Raw genomic sequence first — 23258 nt, 5'->3', positions numbered from 1 at the left:
TTGCGACTCTTCCGCAACCTTTTCTTCGGCTGCAGAGTGCGGCGCACGAACTCGTCATCACTCGTGACGCACAGTAGAATTATGGAACATCAACAATTCTATGTATCCGAATTTCCACAAATGAGCCTTCGGAGCGCTGGGGCGCGAATTTTGTCTAGCCCCATCAATCCCAATATCTAAGAGGGGCTCGAGGCTCGAATCTTTTGGAATTTCCACAGGAAACTGCAGGATTCTAATTTTTCGAGCGTCTGAAACGGTCCGGGGCTGCGGGAAGGTTTGCCAATTGGAACGATTCCTCCGTCATCTTGACCGCGCCATTTTTTGTTCTCGTTCGAAATCTCGTCGATCCCGCGGAGAAAGCCAATTTCGGTTAGCTCAAGATGAGTTTAGTGGGAGGATTGTAAATTTTTCAACTGAAGGAGTCTTCATCACTCGACTCAAACAAACATTACGGGAGAGGGATTACCGCTCAGTTCACGGGGAAGACAATCGATCAATTGGGATTGGGCTGCACCTCAGATCTGAGCTCATCGTAGGAAACGTACCGCTCGCTCGCAAGAGTATCGGAGACCTTGCGGAATGTCCAGTTTTGACAGGAGGAATTCAAGTGCGAAGGGATCAACGAAAGGCGGTATAAAGACGTCAAAGGAGACTGTTCGACACGAACGAAAAGACAGCCGTTCCGGCAGGGCGGTAGAATGGATGGCGGATGGACGCTACGCGTGCGGGAAGAAGAGAAGCTCGGAGCGACCGTCGGAATAGGAACAGATCGACTGGATGATCGAATCACAGATTGGCGAGAATCAATCATGGATCATGAACGATAACTAATGAGGAGGCATAGTGACAAAGAGATAAGCAGATTAGTCAGGAAGAGAAGGTTTCCCGTTAGGATCGTCGATACCGGAGAATGCTCGCACCGGAGTGTCGAGACGAGACCTCGGGACCATCACAGGCCTGATATGTTCCCGTCCGATGAGTTACGATGACCTTTGCGGATGAATCGATAACTGAATCATTTATAGAATGAACGGGGAGACCAGAAGAGAAAGCGATCGCGCGGACAAATATGTAAATGAATTGAATAATGACGGAAGGCGAGAGGATGATTGATGACGAGCGAGTTGGTGAAAGTCGGAAAGATCCGTTGAATGAACGGATAAGCGGAACACCGATCGGATGGAACGTCTTAGCTCAAAGTGCCAATGACAATACAAAAACACGTTAGTCGACTACCAACGACTCCGGCCGCTAAACCGTTACGACGAGAACTTGATGGCGATCAGCTCTGCTTGACGTCCAGCTTTGGTCTAAGGGTCAGAATGCGTTGGACGTCGACGGTCGGAACCCACGGATAAACATTCGTCGCAGACAGCACGGTGAACGTCGATGCCTGTTGTTGGCTGCGCGCGTCTGTCTGCCCGCTCGCCAGTGGAGCCGCTAACCAGCGACTCATCCGCCGTTCGAATTCTGGCTAGACGGCTCCCCAAGGGTTCCAGCGAAGTTCCACAGTTGTGATGGTGCGCAGAAAAAAACGGCAATTCAGAGGGTACGATATGAGGCTGACCCCACGAGCATAGGGGATCTGAGTAGGGGGAAGATGAATGGATTGATGAACGGAGAATATAGGGATGAACCCTCGGTGCTCCCGAGTGAAACCGGAGTGAGTCGGGCCGGAGTATGGGAGAACTGATGGGTACCGCTTCGTTGGGGACGAGCTCCACTCCATTGGACGAAGGACCGCTGGTGGGTGCTCTATTCAGATCAGGTGACAGTGAGACTGCCCGTTCACCGACCTTAAACGCAGAATAATAAGTTCGTGGACCTTGATTGTAGGTTGGGACGAGCTTGAAGTTGGGGCTGGCAGCAGTCGGTAAGCGTCGTTGTTGCCAAAATAATGACATGTTACGTTCGGTTGGAAAATGAAACGGAGATCAAGACCTCCAGAAGAAATTCCGAAAGCCGCGCACCAACCAACCACCCGCGAGCTTCCAGATTGGGCAACACTCACAACTGGTTTCTGGTAACGGAGAGTTTTTCTATCCTTTCCTTCATGGAGGAGTCCTCATGAACTCGGCTATCGATCTGGCTGTCTGAGGTTTACCGGAATCAGCAGCCGGAATTCTCCGTGGACACACCTGAATCGAATCGGCAAAGTAGAACGATTGGCTAACTGTCTACGATGGACGTTGGCCAGCCAGCCCGCCCGCCGAGTAGACGAGTTCTCGATGCTCGATCAGACGGGGGACTTGTTCCGTTGATGGCGCTCACAAATTCAGCACCTCAAAGACTTCGGGTCGCCCGGGCTGCCGGTAGGAAGCGAAGATAAAGGGGCCCATATCGGGACAGGCGATATTTTTATGCGCCGAGCTATCGCTTGGCAGATAGGGTTCCGACCGGAATCAAAGACCACCAGAGACGTGGAGGGAAACAATACGCTCTTAACCGAGTTTCCAGCCGGTCCGAGCTGCCGTGGTCATCGAAAAACATTTGCTTTCGGACATACTATGTGATGCCTTCAGCGCCTCACGGAAGGATAGTTTCTGATGGAACATGGAACTCTATGGTGATTCGCGACAAGTCAGAACCGCACAGGACGTGTTGCCATGGAATCCGTCGCTTCGCATCGGCGTCCGTGGAACTCCCCCGCTCGAATCACCACCACAGAAGCGCTCTTTTAAGATACACGAACACCCATCAATCTCTCTGAATGAGGAGGAGGACTTATGCAAGAATGTGAACGGCAAACGGATAAAGCACGCGAACACGAACGCATGATGAGTCCCGAAAAGTCGACCGTTACGCCGCTCTGGCCGCCGCCATCATCATCCCACAAAGGCTTCCCACGATTGTTGGGTCGGCATGCAAAGCTCACGGGAAAGAAATCCTCTATCGGATCGACTGGTGATTGAGTCTATCCTGCATTGTGTTTCTGTGCAGTCAATAAACTTTACGGAGCAATGATTGAATCCGATACATGCGCGCTCATTCAGAAATGCGGAAATATTCATAGCAGAAGCTGAACGGGGTTTCGATTCAAACCTCTCAAGACTAGCGATCCTTCGGAGAAATCATAGCGATTAGTCGGAGCAGATCGGAAGCTCGAATTACTGTCCTGCCGGAAAACGCATGAAGTGGGGACAGCGGGATGAAGCACAGCATGCGCTGAGCGGGATCAATTATCGGTATTCAAGTGATCATTTAATGATGAGCCAAACCGGAACGGGTTACGGAATCGAGAAAAGATTCAAAACGCCTCGGGTCGACCCTTGCTGGTCAATCCAAAATGGTATGATGGGCATCATCTGCCGACCAGACTGTCAGACTTGTCGTAGAAGGGCTTTCGTGAAAAATCACTCATACAGTACCGCTTCCTCGACCCGGGGCTATAGTTCTGAATTGCTGGCTTGACAATGAAGATGATATAAAATAAACGATCTGTTAAAGCTCCGAAGTGTCCACAGACGCTGTCGATTGCGCCGAAACGGAGTAACCCAGCAAGTGCTTGTCCAACCATTTCCGTCGATCAGCGACTCCAGAAGTCGTTATATAAGCGGACGACGATCATTGAAGCAGAGTATCCGAAAAGCAGAAGCGTCACAAAAAGCAGAAGCACTTGGGAAGGTGTTTTGAGACCCATAGAAGAAAACGGGATCCAAGACGTTCGCCGCGGTGTTTCGGGGGGGCTTCAGCGCTGGGTCTCAAAAGCTTCCAGATGTCTCGCAAAATAGTTCCGCTGCGAGATCTATAGCGAACCGAATTCTATGCTGCGCGATGTTAATTTGACGAGACTATAATTGTCGCTCGGATTGATCGGACTTGATTGCGAACCGGATTTTCGTGGACACAATGGAGTTTAGATCTGGGGGGTTCTGCCCGTGCTCCGGAAGGTCACAGTATTGATCGGGGAGTTCACGATTAGAATGAAGAGAATCGCTGGATCGATGGAACCACGATAGAGGGGAAGAGGTGTGAAAGCGACTGTATCCTTCGCGAGTTCGTGCCGCGGAATGTCCGTCAATGCGTCGGGGGGCTACCAGGGGGGAATCGGCAGTCATTCTTTGGTAGCTTGACTTGATTTCCAGTGCGAGGGATATCTATCCTGTTCCTGTTTTGAGTTCATCAAGGACAACTAGTCGCCCAGCGAAGCTTCGTGACCACAATACAGCATGAACTCATTTGTTGAATTTTTGTTCCCGATCGCTTTTCCGCACATTTCATTTGAAGAAGGCGGTCGGCTGACGCCAAAGACGCAAAGAATGAGGGTTACGAATAGTTTTCAATCGGTGAAATTGATTTCACCTCGGCTAGGAGCCTCTTTCTTGAGCAGCCGGTATACGACCGTTCCACCTCGTATATCGAACAAGTCCTCGAGCCCGCTGGACTCGCTCCATTTTGACTCTAAAGGCGGCATTGTTACTCACAGGGGTAATCATACGGTAACGCCAAGCAAAGAAACCGCAATAAGTCATCGTTTTCAGTGCTGGATCGGCTGGCCTATGCGCCGAATAGATCGGGCCGGAGCTCGCGACCGTATTTATTGCTCACCAACTTCCCAATAATCTCGGGAAGCTCGCTTCTTGTGAGATCGCGGCAAGAATTTCGTGAAATGTGCTCTGAGTCGTTTGGTGGACAGGACGTGTTCAAACCGGAAACCGGGAACGAGAATGTCTCTGGTCACGAATTGCCATGAGACTTTCGCAAGCGCATTGAAGCTGGAGACTTTGAGGGAGTCTCATCGACCTCGCGTCATCGGGGGTCACCGTCCGAAAAGTTCTCTTACGGAGCAAGAGCGACTAAGAGCTCAGAAGTTCCGGTCTGTTCTAGACTCACAACCCTGCGCTTGGTGAAGAGGCTCTTACTCGGATCGGTTTATCGAATTCCCGAAAAATTCTGAGGTCAACAGCATGGCGATGAGTGCATGTGGGTGTCGGTTGCCTCGATCTCCTGTTCCGGACGAAAGTTCCCGCAGAAACGCTCTATATGCCAAGTGATTCAAACCGGGCTGATTGAAGCGCTCTTATGCGGCAAGGTTCCAACCTGATTCAGTCGTTTCGTTCACTTTCTCGACGCAGCCATATATGAAGCATAAGAGCAATAATTGTGGTGAAAGTGGGTCACAAAACGGCTCAGCTCGCGATATTTCCGAGCGAGCGATCCTTTTGTTTCCTCAGAATACGAATGCGGAATTCCATTCTCAGGGGACCGACAGGCATGAGGCATCGCTAAACGGGAAAGAAAGTTCGCAATATAAATATGGTAAGGCACAGGGCTGTCAAGGCATTCCGGCTGTGAAAGAGCATGATTTTCGTCGACCGTGTCGTCTCTCGACTTTCTTCGTGGAAATCTTCAGCAAGCCCGCTCTCGATCACCGGCGCGAATGTCAAGCTTGCGAAAAGTTTCGCGAATTTCACGAGATACATGTCATCGGAGAGATCTCTCTATCATTATGGAGTTTTCGGGGCGCATCGCTGCGAAGCAAACAAACTAGATGTCGAAAACCGAACTGGGGATCTGTTCAGCCAGCGTCGATTACCATTGAAGTTATCTGACGTGACATGATTCCAGAACAGGGAAAATCGCCCCTCTAGCCAATCATCCGAGCCTTATTCCGAGCGAGGGCAGACGAGAATATATCGAAGACTCGACCGAGAGAGATTTGACAGACGGAAACAATTGCTGAAACCATCTACATGATGTCGCGAAGCTGCAGACACAGTACCGAAAGGAAGCCGCTTCAGATGCTGTTTGACGGACTACGGCTTTCAGCTTGTGTCCCGGCCGCTTGTCAACGTTCAAGTCAGGCGATTTGTCAGCGAGCGGCTCCAAGTTCCGAACGCTGACTGAAAGCCGCTGACTGAAATCATTCGACGGAGTGGTCGGCGACTTTCCGTTGCTTTGCGGCTGTCATTTAAAAAGTCTTTTCAGTCAGATTTATTAGGGACGAGAAAGAGGCGCAAAGAGCATGAACGGCCTGTGACAAACAAAGGGTGCCTTCTTGTACGCTTTGCATGGCTCAAAAAGAAGAAGAAGATGCCGACTACGAGGGTCACTCGACGTCAACAGCTCCCCATTGGGGGAGCGGCGACTTGTAGGTAATTTGGTTGATTTCGCTAAAATCATTAAGAATGTGAGGTCCCTTAATTTCATCTGTCGCGAGCGCCTCATAACTCCTTCCGGACAATCGGGACTCGCGAAAAGCTAGGTCGTCGGAAGGGAACGCTTACGACGCAGTGTAGCTCTTCCGTACGCTCATTCCCGCTACAAAACCCCTCGGAAAATCAAGCGCGCACGACATTTTTCTCCCTTCGCCACCTTCTCGCGGGAGAAGTAAGTCTTCAATCTTGTTCACAGCTTGCGCTTTCCGTCAGTTTTGGATTGTTTCTCGAATGAAAACCGCGGTCTTCACGCACATGGTGACAAACGGCCTGGTCATTACGAATCCCCATCTCACCGAGCGGCAAAGCGTCGGGCATTTGTAAAACTTTGTCAAGGTCTCTTCGGAATGTATGTGGATTCGAACCAATGACATCAGGGAGTCCGGGCATCGCGGCTGACAAAAGCCACCCGAGGTAATGGGAGCATACGCCGCGGTTGTAATGTGAAACCGATGCATGATACCGGGGTGAATCGGTTGGACACGGCGCCGCTGAAAGCTCGTATCTCAGGAACAAAATTCCAAGATGGAATCATTGCTCGGGAGCCACGCCTCAGCACGGTCGCGATTGCGCGGAAATAACCTATCACTCTAGCTCTATGTTTCCGCGAATTTGAATCCCGGGAATCTGTAGTGGACAACGGCACATGGGAAGTCCTTCGTTCGAAACTTTCTCGAGTCGCACAAGGAGCTCCCCGCGTGAGGCGATCGAAATCGACGGAAGACGAATAGCAGCTGCTGAGAAGTGGACCGGAAATTCCCTCCTCTGCTGACACCGCTACGGTGGACAGTAAGGCGCAGCCGCTAAGATCAGTCGGGAAATCACGAGATTCGAGCCCTAGGGCCAGGAAGTCCCTTCCGGAGATGACTGGTCCGGCCTCTTGTTTTCCTGTCCTGGACGAGATGTGCTGATCCTGACTGAGCTCGTCCATCGCGCATCGAGATTCAAGGAGTAGCTATTGTCGACACAACTATTCGGAGGTGAGCAGAGTAAGCATGTGATGATCGGGAAGGAGTCCTCCGATTCGTGGTTTCGACGTGTCGAGTACCCCTTCAAGAAAATGCTTCGATCGATTGCACGAATCGCATGCTCCCCTTTCTTCCGTTCCAACAATTCACAACGAGGTTTCCGGAGACCGTCGGTCTCGCTGCGCATTTATTCCCGCTCGCCTTTATATGCTCCTCGATCCAGTTTAGATCCTTGAGTATCCCTGACTCACGTCTTCGGCTGGAGTCCCTCGGACTCCGCCGGCGGATTAGCAATGTTTGCCCCGACTATTCCCGCCCCTCCACCTACTGCATGGCTCGATACGATTGATGCCCTCTGGCTCGTCCTCGGCCAGCTCTCGGATGATATCATAGATACTGATGGTACTTGAGATTGTTCAATAGGTCTGAATAGGGAAGGAGATAGATATATGGGTAGATGCAATCTCCGACCGCACCCTAATTCCCTGTTGCTCCTCCACAGGAGAAGCGTGATGTTCACGATTGCGGTATTGCGATTGCGAGTTTCGTTGTATCATCGTGATACCGCCGTACGAATCGACTTTCGGCAGTCGAAATGATGTTTCGAATGTCCACTTGGAAAACATGCAAATATTCGAGTCGTTTTTTTTCGGCGTTCCCGATCGGTATCGACCAAAAACCGCCCGAGAAGAAAAAAAGTCCGAATACCGGAGAAGACATTTTACTTGACGCGTTGTTTCGACACCCGCTCAAATATTATTCATCGCGCGGAAGATTTCATTTCGTCAGCTGGAGACATCAGGACTCCGTACACCGAAAAACTTCCTCGGCCTGCTCTGTACATTCAAGATTGAGAAATACTGCCCAACAGGACGGGTGAATGGAATGATCCCAGTACCCACAATGGATGCAGTCGTTTGAACTCCAGAGCTCCCGCTGTCATCTACTTTTTCGGTCTCAGTGAAGCTTGCGACAGTCGCGACTCGGGTCCGGGAGTCTGTCCTTTCCGCATTTCTGGGGCGAGCCCAGGCCCCGAAAGGGTGCAGGTTGAGAGTCCGCGAGCGGCGAGGCGATAATGATGAATGATAAATAACCAAGCGATCAAAGCAAAAAATCCGAGTGACGACACTCCTCAACAAGCTGCGGTCAGGCAAGCAATTTCATTGATAGCTTGCGCTAATCCGAGTTGGCTAAGCCGATCCTAGTCGACGATCGATGCTGATCCCAGATGCGGTGACCCATGCGGTCCTCGAGTCGAAAGACAAGGCGTAGCCAGTCAAGCAAACACCAATCAGCTCCGTAGGCATTTGTTCTCTCTTGGTCACGTCCTGCAATCCTAACTTTGTCGCACCGATGTCGCCGCGGCAATGAGGGACTCATCTAAATTGAAATCTTTGCAATAGATCAATCAATCAGCGGGCTATCGGTCGCGTCGCGAGTTTTTTGGTTTCGGTCCTCCAAAGTCTGTCGTCAAATCGCTGTGCATTCGACGGACGGCACCGCCGGAGTCGTCTGCAGCAAGTCATTATTATACACGTAGAACTCTAACAAAAGCGGAGGATGATGACGCGGTTTTTGTGGTTGTTGTTGTTGTTGTCGGTGGTCGGCTATAAAAGAGCATAGCAGCCCGCAACGAGACAATGATCGGATCGACTAGCGATATAAATAAATGTTTGGGCAAAGAATTGACTTCGCTGTTCATTCACGGGTTGTAAAACCCGCCGTCCTATCGATAAATTCTCCGGCAGGCTCGGTCGAGCATCGAAGGTTCGACGCATAGACCCGAGTGTCTTGAAGATACGATCGAGTGATGGGTATGTGCCTCTCACTAACTCATCCATAGATGTGATTATTATTCGCTCCTTTCTGATGATGAATACGGTTTCGTGTGCTTGGATAGGACCGCGCACTCCCAGAGTTTGAGAGGCTTCAAGGAGCAGTGACACAAAAAGGAAGCGGCTACATGTGTTTACTGAAGTTTCGATGATCGAATAGTGTCACCCTCTATCACTACTCCAGGAAATCCGGAGCTCGCCCCCCTCCTCTCAGAAGAAGTCTTCAATCACCAGTAGGCTGATCCCTGACTTCTCTCGAGCGGCCCCTCCTGAGTTCCCCGCTCAGCCGCCCTCTCACCTCCCCCGTGAGGAAAAGAAGACTGAGAGATAATGATTCATCGAACTGAATAAGAGTCCGATTCGTGAATGATGCCAACACGGAAGGTACCTCCATGGTCCACACGTCAATCCGACGCCCACGCACGAGGGGCAGTTGATGTTGCTGAGCCAACGGCAACAAACAAACAAACGATAAGGCAGGCAAAACGCAACCGATTCAAAGTGACGCCCACGTCGAACAGGCTGATCTTTCATCGCATAGTAGGCACGTTCAGATACTGTTTCTATGCGATGCTGATGAATGAGCGATACGATATGATTGTGGCCATTCGATGCTATGATGACCGTGCCCCGGCAATAAACGCAACTACGGCAGCCGAAGCAACAATAAGATTCGCGAGTATTGTTAGCGACGTCGAACCGAAAGCTATATTTGCCGCTATTATACGGATCTATGGGGAGACATGAGCAGCTTTCGCGAACTGGAAGGAAAAAATCATTCGCCGAATAAGTTCCCGCCACCCAAGAATTCAGGATTTAGAACGTTCTTACGTGGAGCGAAACGTCAGACTTGAAACATACGAAAATGGAAGTCCTGAGACAGATGCTCGTGATGGCACAGTTCAGTGGTCGCCGAAACATGGGTTCAACACCGCCGCGCCGTTCCCCATCGGAAGGACGCAATTTCGTCGCCAGCTACGCTTTCGCAGCTACAACTCCTTTCGAAAAACAATGCTCGAAGATCCAGATCCCAAAATTCGCTATGCCGTTCCGTATCATCGAGTCCGCCTCAATCCAGGATCCTTGGGCTCGCGGGAGAAAATAGCGACGATCGAGAACACATAAAGCCGGCGATCCGTTGTCGCTAATTACACACTTCTGGCATCAGAATACCTATGGGAATTTCGCTTCATTTCCCTCCTCGTTTGCATTGTTCAGTATCTGCAATTAGCAATCCGAAACAAACACAGCGGTGTTCCATTGAATGTTTCCGGACATCCACTCATGTACCGTATATCGATCGACCATCGACGCCCATGGGGGATCTGGCGCGGCTACGATCCGACGATCGAGGAGAAGCTTGTGATCGTCAACGCGCAAAGTGACTGATTGACGCCGCTTCCGGACAACCCCAACGTCGCGTTCTCTTGAACGGCGTGTTCGACAGGAGTTCATTTTCCTCATCGACACGCCGTTGACATAATCACAAGCGCTTGACAAAATCCCCGATAAGATCAGAACATTATAATAATAATTACTACTATGCGGCCATCGCATCTTCCGGTGCCGGCGGGCGCTGCGACGGCCCCATCTGCTTGCGGCTCAGAAGGCGCAGCGAGGACAGGACACTAAGTCATTCTCATCCCGCCGGGAAATTCTGGGTTGCCTGAATTGGTTGCAACTCATCCATTTCATCAAGATAAATTTCTGCGTTCCGGAGGAAATATCCTGTTCCAGCCAGACAGGAACTATAGCTTCGGGCTGGTGAGAAGCGTTCCGAGCAAAAACAAGACTCATGATTCAATTCCTCGCAGCGAGCAGAAGGGAATCGACGAAAAAACATGCTCCTATCTGGAGCATTCAGAAAAGCCGAGAATAACAAAATGGAAAGTATCGGTGGCCTCGCGCTGTCGGTGAAATTTCCCAGCGTTCGGGGAATAATGACAGGAATTCGATGCGAGCCGCTCTCGCCAGGATATGGTCTTTCACAAAAAAGGGTCAAGCAAGAGTCTCGGCGTTTCATTCGCGCGTCGAGCCATGCCATGAACGACAGGACTAGGGAGCGGCAGTATTCAAGTCTTTCAGGAGATCGGGGAGGAAGGCGCTTAAAAGAGCCCCTTGCGACCGTAACCAAACAGCGCATGTGATCCTACCCGGGAAAACTGGCTCCGCTCAGCCGCTGTCCATACCCCCATCTGGAAGAAAGTTTCCCCGAGATTCTGTCTTTTTTGCAAGAGAAACAGGAATTCCCGTAATGAGAGCGTAATCAAATCCTTCAGTTTTGATCTCTTGCTACGCCTTTTACAAGTCGTCATGAGGCTGTGTGGTTCGTTCGTTTTGATCGATTCATTTATTGATTTATTGATTGATGGATCCGTGGATTGATTGATCGATCGGCCGGCGGATCGATACGTCGGCTCCTGAGCGTACATCCGAGCTCCATCTCGGCTTCCTCTTCACGAGCAGAAATTCGAAACCGGACTGACTTCTAGAGTGACAGAAGATCGAAGTCTTGAGCTTACCGATTCCAGAAACCAACTTATTCCACGGTCCGCGGGGCGAATGCCTGACTCGTTGAGCACAGATCACAATATCCGAAGCACAGTTCAGAGAATGAAGTTCTATTGGTCACCAAGCAGAATGAGATATCCCTTGAACAGCGAAGGAAATTTCAATAACAGATGCAGCCGGTGCCGTGATTCGACCGCCGGGCCGGGTTTGGCGTGTTTGGCGCGGCACTGTCGGCGTAAGACGAGCATTGTTGGTCGCTGCAAGAAAGGAGGTCGTTTTGCGGAAGTGGAAAGACCAGAAAGAGCTATTCGTGAAAGTCTTCGTCCACACACCCGATCCCTAACACGAGCGACCACAGGCCGATTGCCGCGAGGAAACAGTGGAGGCTTGACAAGCTCGGGCTCGAACGCGAGCCGTTTCTCCCACTTGAACCTAGCGGATTCAGGACTGACACCGCGCCGTCGCATCGACATTTTCTCCGAAACGAATTACATATGTAGATCCTGCTCAGCGATTGATATTGAAATTCTGATGTCAGATCCCAAACTTCTCACGGAGGTAGAATCGCTTAACTTGATCTGAGGAACTTAATTCGCTGCTTTATATCGATGAGGCTTAGATTTTTCCAGGAGTCTCGGAGCGAATGTCCTAATCATCATCCCTCGATGGCTGGTGCTCGGTGGTATCGAAGACAAACACATAATCCGACGCGCTCCAGCTAAAAACGGCTGTTCTATCATGATCTGTACAGATACGGCGATGAGTTCATCTTATTCAACCATAGGCTCCGCTGCATTCGAGGATGCTAGACTCATCGTCAATGTCTGAGCGCGAGTAATCTTTCCGAACATTCAGACCCCTCCCAAACCTTATCTAGCCTTCCTGGGTGAGGCTCTATGGACGCACTCGATCTTTTTCGTTGCGGATTCTGGAACATGCTGTCACATTACGCCCATTCGCGGAATTTCGGCACCTCCTGAACTGGCTGACATCAGGTCATTCGATTGAATCAAATATCTCTCCAGCACGTCGCGGGGGTCATTAACTCTGAGATTGCCGTGAAGCTTTCCATCTCTCCGCTGACGCTCGGAAAGTTTCTCCGTGGAGGACTGTCAGGAACTAAGGAAGCTCCCTCCTCCACTCCCACCTATCGATGTCGATTTCTCGATTGGTTCATAATTCCACTCTCCTGGCGGCTCCACGAACTATTGACATGTTACGACCACACGCATTCTTCCAGGTACCATCGAGTCGGATGTCTTCGAAAAAAATTAGATTTATAAAATTCCTCCATTCTCCGCGACCGCTCCGAGCTGAGGACACTGATTCGTGATCGGTGATCAGTCATAGCACCGATCTCAGCCCTGGTCCTCGAGATTGAATCCGTCGAGATAGTAGAGCTCTCCAGTTTACGACGTGCTCCGCGGTCGGTTGGGAGTCTCGACTTTCTTCGGAAATCAGGTCCTCGGCCTTGCTGGCAAACTAAGCTCGAATCACAAGTCTCTTCACATGATTAGGAGCTCAACTCCACAAATGGATAATCCCATATCGTCCAACTTCTGCAATCAGTTAGGGCAGGGACAAAATTCGAGAATGCGGAGGAACTGGGGGGCAGAGTCAGGGAACGTTTTGATGAGAGACGGATACGATTGTGTATTCTATTCGATGCAGAGGAGGGAGTGCTGACGATTTTTCAGATACAATCGAAGCGGATCATCGGAAGAGGCTATCAGTACCGATTTCCCCGCAATAACTCGGTTCAGCGATCAAACTACGAAACTAGAAATCGAGCTGAAATTATCATTCGAGTCGAATGTTCCCGACGAGCAGCCCCAACCCGCATAGATTTCGAATGCGTTCGTGTTGATGCGCCTATCGACTCCGACACGAAAGCTATTACCTCGATATGGGGGGGAAAGTTCTGCCTTCGAATTCGCACCGTAAATAGGCGAGCGATTTTCGCGTCTTCATAGAATAATTATTCCCGATCGGCGGATGTACGTAGACAGGGTGTCGCAAACAACCCGCACCCATTCACGTCGGGAAATACCGCGACGAAAAGTCGGCAGACGGAGGAGATGTAGGTATATGTACATGCGAGGTGTTTTTGATCCGCGAGCGAACAAGGAAACTTCTATTTACGAATTCGAGCGAATCTATTTCATCACACGAATTCATAGTACGGATCAAGCATATTTATGTGAGGGGGCTATTTCTGTCAATACAATCCGATCTACATTTATGAAATTATCCCCGCGCGCTCCTCGATTTCCCCACAGGCCAATATTCGGAGGCGGCAACTTCCAGAGAATTCCTCGATAAGCCGCGACGCAAATGAGCATGTGGAGTTCTATTGAAAATTCAGCATTGTGGGTTCGTGGGAGGTTCGTGTTCGTCCGCGATTTTCCCTGACACATGAATATTATAAGTTATAAGGTTGAGGACGCATGCTGGGACGGTTCGCATTTCACTCATTCCAGAAATGAAGTCGAGTGCTCGGGATCCTCTCTTCTCAAGTGTCTCGACTCAAACGATCAGACAAGGAGTCAATGCGGGGGGGGGAAGACTTCACACATTCCGAAAAATGTCGCCTCCTTCCAAAGAAGCAGAGAAGGAGGAGTCCGAGCTGAACAGCGTCCTTCGAATCTCGGCGACTTCACGAACGAGAATCTTCGCATTTATACCGCACTTTCGAAAGAGCCGTCATTGATCGCCCAGCAAGAAAGATCCACCCAAGCCTTGCACGTAGCCTGTAAGACTGTCTCTCTGATGGGGATCACGGGAGCATCGTGTTTTGGGGAATTGGGGTGCCTGATGCTAAGCCACCGCCGCTTTGTCGAGGAGGAGCTGGATGGATGGTTGTCCTGGACTTGAGCGAAGTCTTCGCCGGACGTCTGATAGATTCAGGTGAGGGTCGGGTTCATGGATTTCCCGCGAGCCGAGAGAGGAGAGTGGTCAGGGAGCGCAGTCGATTGCAGATGAATGGATCTGAATCCGACACCCTCATCGGGAGCATCGAATGAACTGTCTCCCCGATCAAATCCGAGCTCCCACCTCAATGTCCGCTGATCGAGCTCCGTGACGGATGGTATTTTGTAATGACGGATTCTCTTCAACTTCACTGCTCGCTGTCTGGTTGCTGCGTCGGTGTCAGTGTTCTCCCTCGATCGCTTTCTCTGGTTCCTAGCGGCTTGTCTGTATGAATTAAAGAAATCCGGTATTCGATCGATGCCGCAAAATAATTGGCCATAACGCATTCTTCTCGATTGACCATACGAGGTGTTGGTGCTGGGGGGTTTGGGTCATTCCTTCTGCGAATCATTGCTACATTCAAGAGGAAGCAGAACCTTGAGTTCGGAGCTCCATGCTCGTCAGCGCCACCTGTATCTCGGCGAGGAGTAGAAGAGACGTTCCGGTATGTCGGAGAATGATCCTTACCAAACCCAGGATCACCCTGCATTAATTATGAACATTGCAGTTTTGTGGGAACTTCCACTGATTTGGAGCAATCCAAGCATGGTGATTCCTATAGGTCGAGTTTTCCGCCAAAAGGGTCGCCTTCTGTGTTTCGTCTCTTGATAGGGAGTACCGAGATTCTCTTCGGGACGAGCGGGTGCTCACCTGCCATAGTCGAGTCGTTGTCGGAGCGGTCTCCTAACTGAAGCATCAATATTAGCGTTGTTTAATAAATTATCATCGTGTTCAATGGATCGTCACCTCGATTGAAGTCTTATGGCAAATTATTACGCATCCAGGTATTTTTATCTAGAGACCTGAAAGGTTCCCTCGACACGCACCCTTCGGGGTAGACGGATGCTCACCTTCGAACATGTTGCCGATTCCAGCGCGTCGTCCGACTTTAAGTGTCAATGTCAGATTGAGAAGGGTAATTCTTTCTTCCAGGGATAAGCCTATCTAGTCGAGTCCTACATTATGAGTCATGAGCTTCGCGATGCTTTCTGCTCTCTAATGAAGAATTCAGAAATACCTCTTGGGGGAAAAGATGCTCACCGGATATGATCGTCGCTTCAAGTTTGAAACCGTTGCGTACTTCGATTGAAATGATGCCTATCAGATTTGGGAATGCTATAATCAAATGGACAATTTTGCTGTTCGAGTATTCGGGGAGCTATCTGGAATTCTCTCCCGGCGAATAGATCGGGATTTCTTCTCCGCGCAGGAATTTCAGGGGACGATGCTCGAGAATTAGAGAATCCATGGTCATGCTTGCTTCACCCTCATAAAGAACTCCGGACCATTCCAAATCCTACCGATCAAATTCAGCTATGAAGACATTTGATATGCCTATGCGGTTGTCTCGATCGGATCCAACGTCTCCTGCATCTTACAATTAGAGGAGCGTGCGCCTCGAGAGGGGGATCCGATCTCCGGATCGAAGGCGAAAGAAAGAAGACGACAATGAATCAGGATGCTGCCGTATTTCCTCCTTCAAGGGACGGCAGGACTTACAGGATGTTTCACGGCGCACTCCGTGCATCTAAGCTGAGATTAGAAGGCCTCCAGGGAATACGAAGTCGATCCAGGGAAGCCAGAATCAGTAGCGAAGAGAAGAAGAGATATCGAGCTCCGATTTCTTCTCTGGGTAAAGAGGAAAGAATGACAATCTACTCAGATACTCACCTCACTCAGGATACGCTCCTGATGACTCCTCACCTTCACCGAGCTGAATCCCGCTTTGTCAGAGAAAGTACTGCAAATGTGCTCACCTCGAGCCGTCGCAGCATGGGGGCAAGCGCGGCGCATCCTCCCACTCAAACAGTCGATGAGACTGATTCGTTAAGACAATGTCATTGATGTTCCATGAATTCCCTCTTGCCTTGAAGCTCCTTCCGCGGGAATAGCCAAAGGTTATGAACGAATGTCGCAAGCTCGGGTGGACAGCGGGAATAGACCTCAAGTAAAGTCGGAGCTAACTAAAAAAATCGTTCCCAGCCTCACGGGGGAAGTTCTCGTACTCCTTCTACTAGCCATGCTGCGAGCCGAGTACAGTCGGACCCGCTCTCCCGCAACGAAGATAGGTGAGGATCTTTGAGGGAAAATGACAGATTCCGGCTCTCCGCCCTCGAACCCGCGGGCGAATTCCATGTAGAGCGAATCGCGAAGAAGAAACTCTCGGCCCAGGGCCGACCCGCTTACTCGTCGTAGAATTCCACGCTGAAGAGCTCGATTGAGAGATCCATCGGGCGAAACGTGGATTTCTTTCATCCGATGCGGCGTCGGATGCCTGGGGCGCTCCACTTGCGATAATGTTTGTGGTACATGAGAGGTATTCGCGAGGGGGCGACTCTCCTCGCTTGTCGCGGAGATTCCTTGTAAACGGGTCTGAGTTGTGTGAGACGAACGACACTGTTGGAATCGCCAAGCTGAACTCCCACGCGGGGATAAATGAAAGTCGGTTGTCTCAATCGAAGAATCTGCTCACCTATAGACGCAGTGGCGGTATCGGCGCGTGTCGATAAAGAAGACAAAATTAGACATTCCTCAGGATAATTCTCATGTTCCATGGACTAAGGAAATTATCATTAAAGAGACTGCTTTGCAGCTGCGGCCGCGTTCTTCCCGGATCATTCTTGAGGGGAACCCTTGACAAGCCATAACTCTCTACTTGGGTGGCGAGGTGAATGGATACGCAATCGTGGCTCGGTCCTGATCTGATATCTGACATCATTTTCATAACCAGTTATTTCGGGCAGGCTGACTGTATCGACGCGACGGTCCTCTCAAATCTCTCAACGACATTTCGGAGCGGCGCGGAGAGATTCATTGAATTTCGTCGACGGTGCGAAGACGCATCCGGGGACTTCGAGTTCCGTATTCTGACGTGAATCCGTGCCATTTTGGGGCTTGTGACTCAGACATGCCCCCTCGTTCTCCTATAGACCACAGATTGCCAGGATGGCTTCCGAAGGTTTCATTGTCGGTGTATGGTCCCTCTTTTCTGACAGCCCTCCGACCGAGACGGAGTGGTAATCACGACCATCATATTCTCTTATCCCTGATATATGATAGGAACGCTCACACGGGAAGCGCTCTGGAATCACCGTTAGCCACAGCAGCTGCCGAGCTTATCGGGTCGCTACCGAAACTAGGAACGAGTTCGCGCGGCCCTGCGGCTGACAGTTAGAGGGGAAAGCGACCGATTGTCTCTCTCCCAGTCGAGCTGTCTCGCTCGATGAAGACTCTCCGTTATTGAGCGACCAAGATGGCCGCCCACAGTCCTCCCAACCGGCTGATTCAAACCATGTCCACGGTACGGCATAAGTTCGTCGTGGTTTGCCTATTCGCGCTCACAGCTCACATCTTCGCTCTGAATGAAGGTGAGAAAAGTCGCGAATCCGAACTTCGGTGATGAGGTTGCACTTGACTCTACGGCGAATCAGAAGTCAGCCGCGGTTTTTCGAATGACAGCGCGAAGCTGGAGCCCCCTGCTTTCCTGTCAGGAGATTATCGCTGTCCGACCTATGACAGCTCTCTCCGGAAGCCCAAGTGATCAAGGGTAGCCCCTTTTGAGCCCTGGGCTCTTCACCTCGTCAAGATGATTGCTGAGGGTTCCGCTTTCTGGACGAAATATTCAGCCGGACCGGTTCAATATCCTCCGAAGGCCGGAGTCGGGCTGAGAATCCCCCGAAACCGCCGAAAAGTATCTCGGACTGTATTCTTTGTGCGTCAGAAATTGTTCTCTGCATTCTACTTATCCTTTTTGGAATCTCTCGGTGCGATATAATAATTCGAGACGAGCAGGACGCTATCAATGGATGTTCCGTATCTTCTAAGAACGCGAGGCCTCTTGGTTTCCTTTATCTTGCTGCTTATGCATTTGGTTTCCAGTGTAAGGTTTGGCAGACTTATCTCACGATCGGAACAGCCGGATTCTTTATTGTTCGTACTCGACGGGCTATCTGAAGTTTCCTAATTGGGGTTCCTGTAAGGTTTCCTCCTGCGGAACCTCCGTCAGGATCGATTCGAACTTGCTCCGCATATGGAACCGCTCACTGAGAGGTTGTTAGCCTGAAATGCGTGGGTCGAATGGAGACTAAAACGCCCTCGTGGACATTTGGTTCGATGCGCCGACCCATTATATGCTCTCCGAGCGTGGTCCACAGCTGACATCGATCCTCGAATGATTTCGATGATCATCGAAACTGCGATAATGAGAATCAAGCACACAGTTTCTTGTTTCAGAGAAATGCCAACTTGACGGAGCATGTGCCGAAGAGACGCAGAAAGCATCGAAATATTCCTTGGATAAATGTGAGTAGCCCATGATCATTCCACGAAAAGGATCGATTGCTCCATCTCGTCTGTAATCGATCATCTCGATCCGTGATCGCTTTCATTCTGCGCATGCTGACTCCTGATTAATATTTTCTTTCCAGTTGAACTTCTAGTCATAACAGTAGCTACAGATCGCACCGAGGGATACGAGAGGTTTCTCGCGTCCGCTGAACGGGAAGACCTGACGGTGGAGACCCTTGGTCTCGATGAAGAATGGCGGGGGGGCGACGTGGTTCACACAACTGGCGGGGGACACAAAGTGAACCTCCTCCGCAAAGCCCTGGATAAATACAAGGGTACTGTCGGCAGAACCACGATCTGAAATTTATTCCGCCCTCGATAAATTGAAGTTCGGGAGAAAGCTTTACACCTGTTCGGAATTGATTCTTCTCTCCGAATTTCCAGATCGATCAGATCTCCTCATCATGTTTGTGGACAGCTACGATGTAATCTTCACCGGCAACAAACAGGACATCCTGGAAAAGTTCTTTGCACTCGATGCCGACGCCGTTTTCTCAGCCGAGGGCTTCTGCTGGCCAGATGCGAGTCTCGAGAATAAATATCCAGAAAGCGATGGCAAGAAATATCTCAACTCCGGTAAGTGATCTCGGAGCGGCCGGGAAGCGAGTGGTTCCGCTCAGGAGTCTCGGCTCTTTTTGTCAGCAGCTGCTCCTGCGAAATGGCAAATACAGGAACGATGGCTCCTCAGCTCGACTTTTGGGACGATTAATCGAATATTCCCACGAGGGATGAGGCCCTCCGAGATTGAATTTTCATCCGTTCTCAAGGTGGCTTCGTGGGCTTCGCACCGGCTATCCACAAAATTGCCACTCACGTAGCTATACAGGACGAAGATGACGATCAGTTGTTCTACACGAAGATCTACCTCGATCCTAGCCTGAGGGTGAGGCTCAGTTTTCAAATAAGCGTGGAAATTTTTCCACATCGCTCGAAGTGGGTTGAACTTGATTCCAATGGATCTTCCCTGCAGGAGTCACTGAGGATTCGTCTAGACAACAAGTCGACAATTTTCCAAAACCTCAATGGAGCGGTCGGCGACGTGAGCATATCAGAGGATGCTTACCCCAAGGTGAAGAACACCGCTTACGGAACAGAACCGATTGTCATCCACGGTAACGGACCATCGAAGGTCGGTCTTCTCGCTGTTCTACTACAGTTTATCTATTGATAGTGGTCGATGAAACCAGAATCGATAAGCAGCTTATCAGAGTGGTTGCTCTCACTGTGGGATCCACCCTCAGGTAGCGCTGAACTCACTCGCAAATTACCTAGCGGGCGCATGGAAGAATGGCGAAGGATGTCTCGTCTGTGAAGACCGAATAACGCTCGGCACGGATACGGTGAGCACTCGCGTTCGGAATTTCGTCGAGGATTTCTCCCTGGGCCGACTATTCCATCTCTCACTCTTCGTGGAGTACTCAACCCCGTTTTACTCTTTCCCGAAGCCAGCTATCAAGCTATTCGCCTCCCTCTTAATCCAGTCAATCGGATTCCAGATGCCGCAAGTGACGGTGGGAATTTTCATCGAGGAGGCAACCCCATTCTTCGACGAATTCTTGGATCACTTCATCGAACTCGATTATCCGAAAGAAAAAATTTCCTTATTCATCCACCGCGGCGTCGACTACCACAACGAACGTTTAAGACAGTTCGTAGAAAATGGAGCCGCGAGTTACGCGAAACTCGAGATGACTTCGACCGACGATTTGCTGGAGTGGAAAGCGAGAGAACGAGCACTGTGAGTACTCGCTGATCGATTCGGATCCAGTCTCCTCCCCGTTCTCTGCCTCTGCCAGTGGCCAGGATCTTCGGTATAATCTCTGGTACGACACAATTCTACCCGAAATTCCGCCGATTTCCAGGGAAGTTTGCCTCTTGGACGCTTGCGACTTCTACCTGAATCTGGATTCCCGAGTACACCTCACGAATCGCAAGGTATGGTCCCTGAGTTGAGTCAACAGACAAGATTTCCCCATCCTTCAGCGAACTTATTCGAAATTAGATTCACGCTTGTACTGAACATTCTCTCTCCTCGCGTAGGTTCTTCAACACTTGATTGCGAAGGACCGGAATTTTATCGCTCCCCTGGTCATGCGAACCGGTCAGGCTTGGTCGAACTTCTGGGGCGCCCTCACGTCGGAAGGTTTCTATGCACGGAGCCACGACTACATGGAGATTGTCAAGGGCGAGAAAAAGTGAGTTCATCGGATGAATAATAATCATATTCTCTCCAGGGCTCCATGTCTGATCATGAGCAATACTCGAGCGTCGATCAAAACATCCTCGGTCGATGGGATGGGGCCGGATCTGGGTGCGAGCAGGGAGGACGTCGTGTCCCATTGATCTTCTCCCTGATCGGGCCATCATCCAGAAATAATGCGACCAATGATTGTTCTCAGGGGTATTTGGAATGTCCCGTACATCGGAGAAGTGTATCTCATCAAAGCATCAGTATTCAGCAAGAAGCCTCTGAGTTACGTCAACGGAGCCTTGGATCCGGACATGGCTCTTTGCAAGAACCTACGCGAGAGGGTGAGTCTGACGGGTTCGTCCGTGACGGGTTCGTTCGAAGGCTTCGTCCTGTGACGAAAGCAAAGATGAGTCCAATTAACGGGATTTGGTCTCCTCCAGGGAATATTCATGTATGTCGACAACATGGAAGACTTCGGGTTTCTGATAAATTCAGAGCACTTCGACACTAGTAAGAAGCACCCTGATTTCTACGAAATCTACAACAACCAGTTCGCCTGGGCTCTACGTTACATCCACAAAGAGTACAAAGATATATTCAGCAATCACACCGGGGTTCTGCGTCAAGTAAGTTCAGCGCCAAACACCATTCGAGTCCGGAGATTCTCCCAAATCCATTGCGTCCGATGGCGTGGGCTACCCCCGGAAGCTCAGATGCTTTTTCTCTCCCTCAGCCCTGTCATGACGTCTTCTGGTTCCCGTTGGCAAGTCCGACGTTTTGCACACATCTCATTGAGATAATGGAGAACCACGGTGGTTGGTCCGACGGCACCAATTCGGTAATTGCTGAGTAGGAAAATTGTGACGATCTCCCCTCGGGGAAAACATGAAAGAGAATATCTCAGACGGATTCCCCCCTATCAGGACCCTCGACTCGCCGGAGGATACGAGAACGTGCCAACTCGGGACATCCACATGAAACAAGTCGGTTTGGAGCCGCAATGGCTCTTCTTCCTCCGGGAATACGTGAGACCCGTCCAAGAGCACGTGTTCACTGGCTACTATCACGACCCTCCGAAAGCGATAATGAATTTCGTCGTTCGATACCGACCCGATGAGCAGCCGTCATTGAAGCCTCATCACGATGCCTCAACGTATACTCTGAATCTGGCCCTGAATCAAGCTGGGAAAGACTTCACCGGCGGTGGTAGCCATTTCATCCGGCAGAATTGTTCGGTGACCTCATCTCCGTCTGGATGGGGCCTTCTGCATCCTGGACGCTTGACTCATTATCATGAGGGCCTAACCACGACGAGCGGTACTCGCTACATCATGGTATCCTTCGTGGATCCTTGAGAAACTCTCAACTCAGGGAAATCGAATGGGAAGCTTCCTCTCGAGAACTGTCCAGTCAGATACGGACGCAGATATTCTTCACCTCTGAAAGTCTCTGGAGGGTGCGGACATCGATTGTCCTTTCACTTGTTGAATGCCACAAAGATATGAAGCCGAAGATGCCCTGTCTGGGAGTGTAATGCTCGCTTCCCGGATATTCCGAAGTGCCATAAGCTTTTCTCAGCACGAACATGAATCTCAAGCATCGTGTCGACCCTGTCTAAGAGTCTGGTCATTAGAGAGCGTTTAACTTTTCTACTTTAATGTCACTTTTTAAAAATATAGAATTCCCAAAGGGGAAGCCATTCAATAAAGTAATGTACCTAAGTGAATTGCTCATTCTTCTCTTAGGAACGTATTCTATTCTTCATTCGATACATGATATATCGACGTGAAACCGTCGGCGCGGTGCCGGCGCTAGGATGACGAGATCCTCTCTCCGATCTCGGAGGCTGTCTCCGCTTGTCAATAAGCATCTCCACGCCTGAGTCCTCCTCATGTGCAGTAAGTTTTCGCAAGGATACCGAAAGTCTCGCTATCGGAAGCCTCTCATAGTTTTAATTGACTGTGTGAGTTTGATAGCTGGCCGCATTTTTGCCTAAACTGAGTAGATGAGGGAGGCCGACCCTCGGTCGTGAATGACGTCCGTGTTCACCGAGTTCTGGAATTTCGAAAACGTACGCATGCGACTTGCTGCGACATCGAGGCACACATCGATACCATTCCGGGAACCGGCGTCGTGGTTGCAGGGGGATCACCGATGAGGAACACCGATGAGGATTTTCCCCCAACAGACAGACCGAGACTGAGATTCCCGCGTTATTTAGTATCACAGCACCGATCGGTACAACCAAAACCCGAACGCAACTCGGACTCTAGGCACG

The 23258-nt window shown here is 50.4% G+C and overlaps 1 protein-coding gene across 1 annotated transcript; it reads left to right on the top strand.

Moving 5' to 3' along the window:
• The first annotated feature begins 18700 nt into the window (after positions 1-18700).
• On the top strand, positions 18701-22611 carry Plod (procollagen lysyl hydroxylase). The gene is made up of 13 exons (XM_029112407.1): positions 18701-18744; positions 18870-19064; positions 19174-19365; positions 19557-19672; positions 19760-19918; positions 20031-20141; positions 20286-20527; positions 20652-20724; positions 20830-20984; positions 21189-21321; positions 21421-21606; positions 21714-21818; positions 21904-22611. The coding sequence occupies exons 3-13, from the start codon at positions 19194-19196 to the stop codon at positions 22333-22335; spliced, it is 1884 nt and encodes a 627-aa protein (XP_028968240.1). The 5' UTR covers positions 18701-18744; positions 18870-19064; positions 19174-19193; the 3' UTR covers positions 22336-22611.
• Positions 22612-23258: the final 647 nt, after the last annotated feature.

The sequence above is a fragment of the Galendromus occidentalis genome, unplaced genomic scaffold (genome assembly GCF_000255335.2).
Source record: "Galendromus occidentalis unplaced genomic scaffold, Mocc_1.1 scf7180000077497, whole genome shotgun sequence".
Classification (NCBI taxonomy): Eukaryota; Metazoa; Arthropoda; class Arachnida; order Mesostigmata; family Phytoseiidae; genus Galendromus; species Galendromus occidentalis.
This window is presented reverse-complemented; position numbering and strand designations above follow the sequence as displayed.

What these genes read in the sequence shown, in the direction of transcription:
- Plod (XM_029112407.1), top strand. Translation starts at nt 19,194, where the DNA reads ATGTTTGTGGACAGCTACGATGTAATCTTCACCGGCAACAAACAGGAC. An exon ending in ACGGTAACGGACCATCGAAG is followed by an intron (nt 19,919 to 20,030) that starts GTCGGTCTTCTC and finishes ATCCACCCTCAG; the next exon opens with GTAGCGCTGAACTCACTCGC. An exon ending in GCAAGAACCTACGCGAGAGG is followed by an intron (nt 21,322 to 21,420) that starts GTGAGTCTGACG and finishes GGTCTCCTCCAG; the next exon opens with GGAATATTCATGTATGTCGA.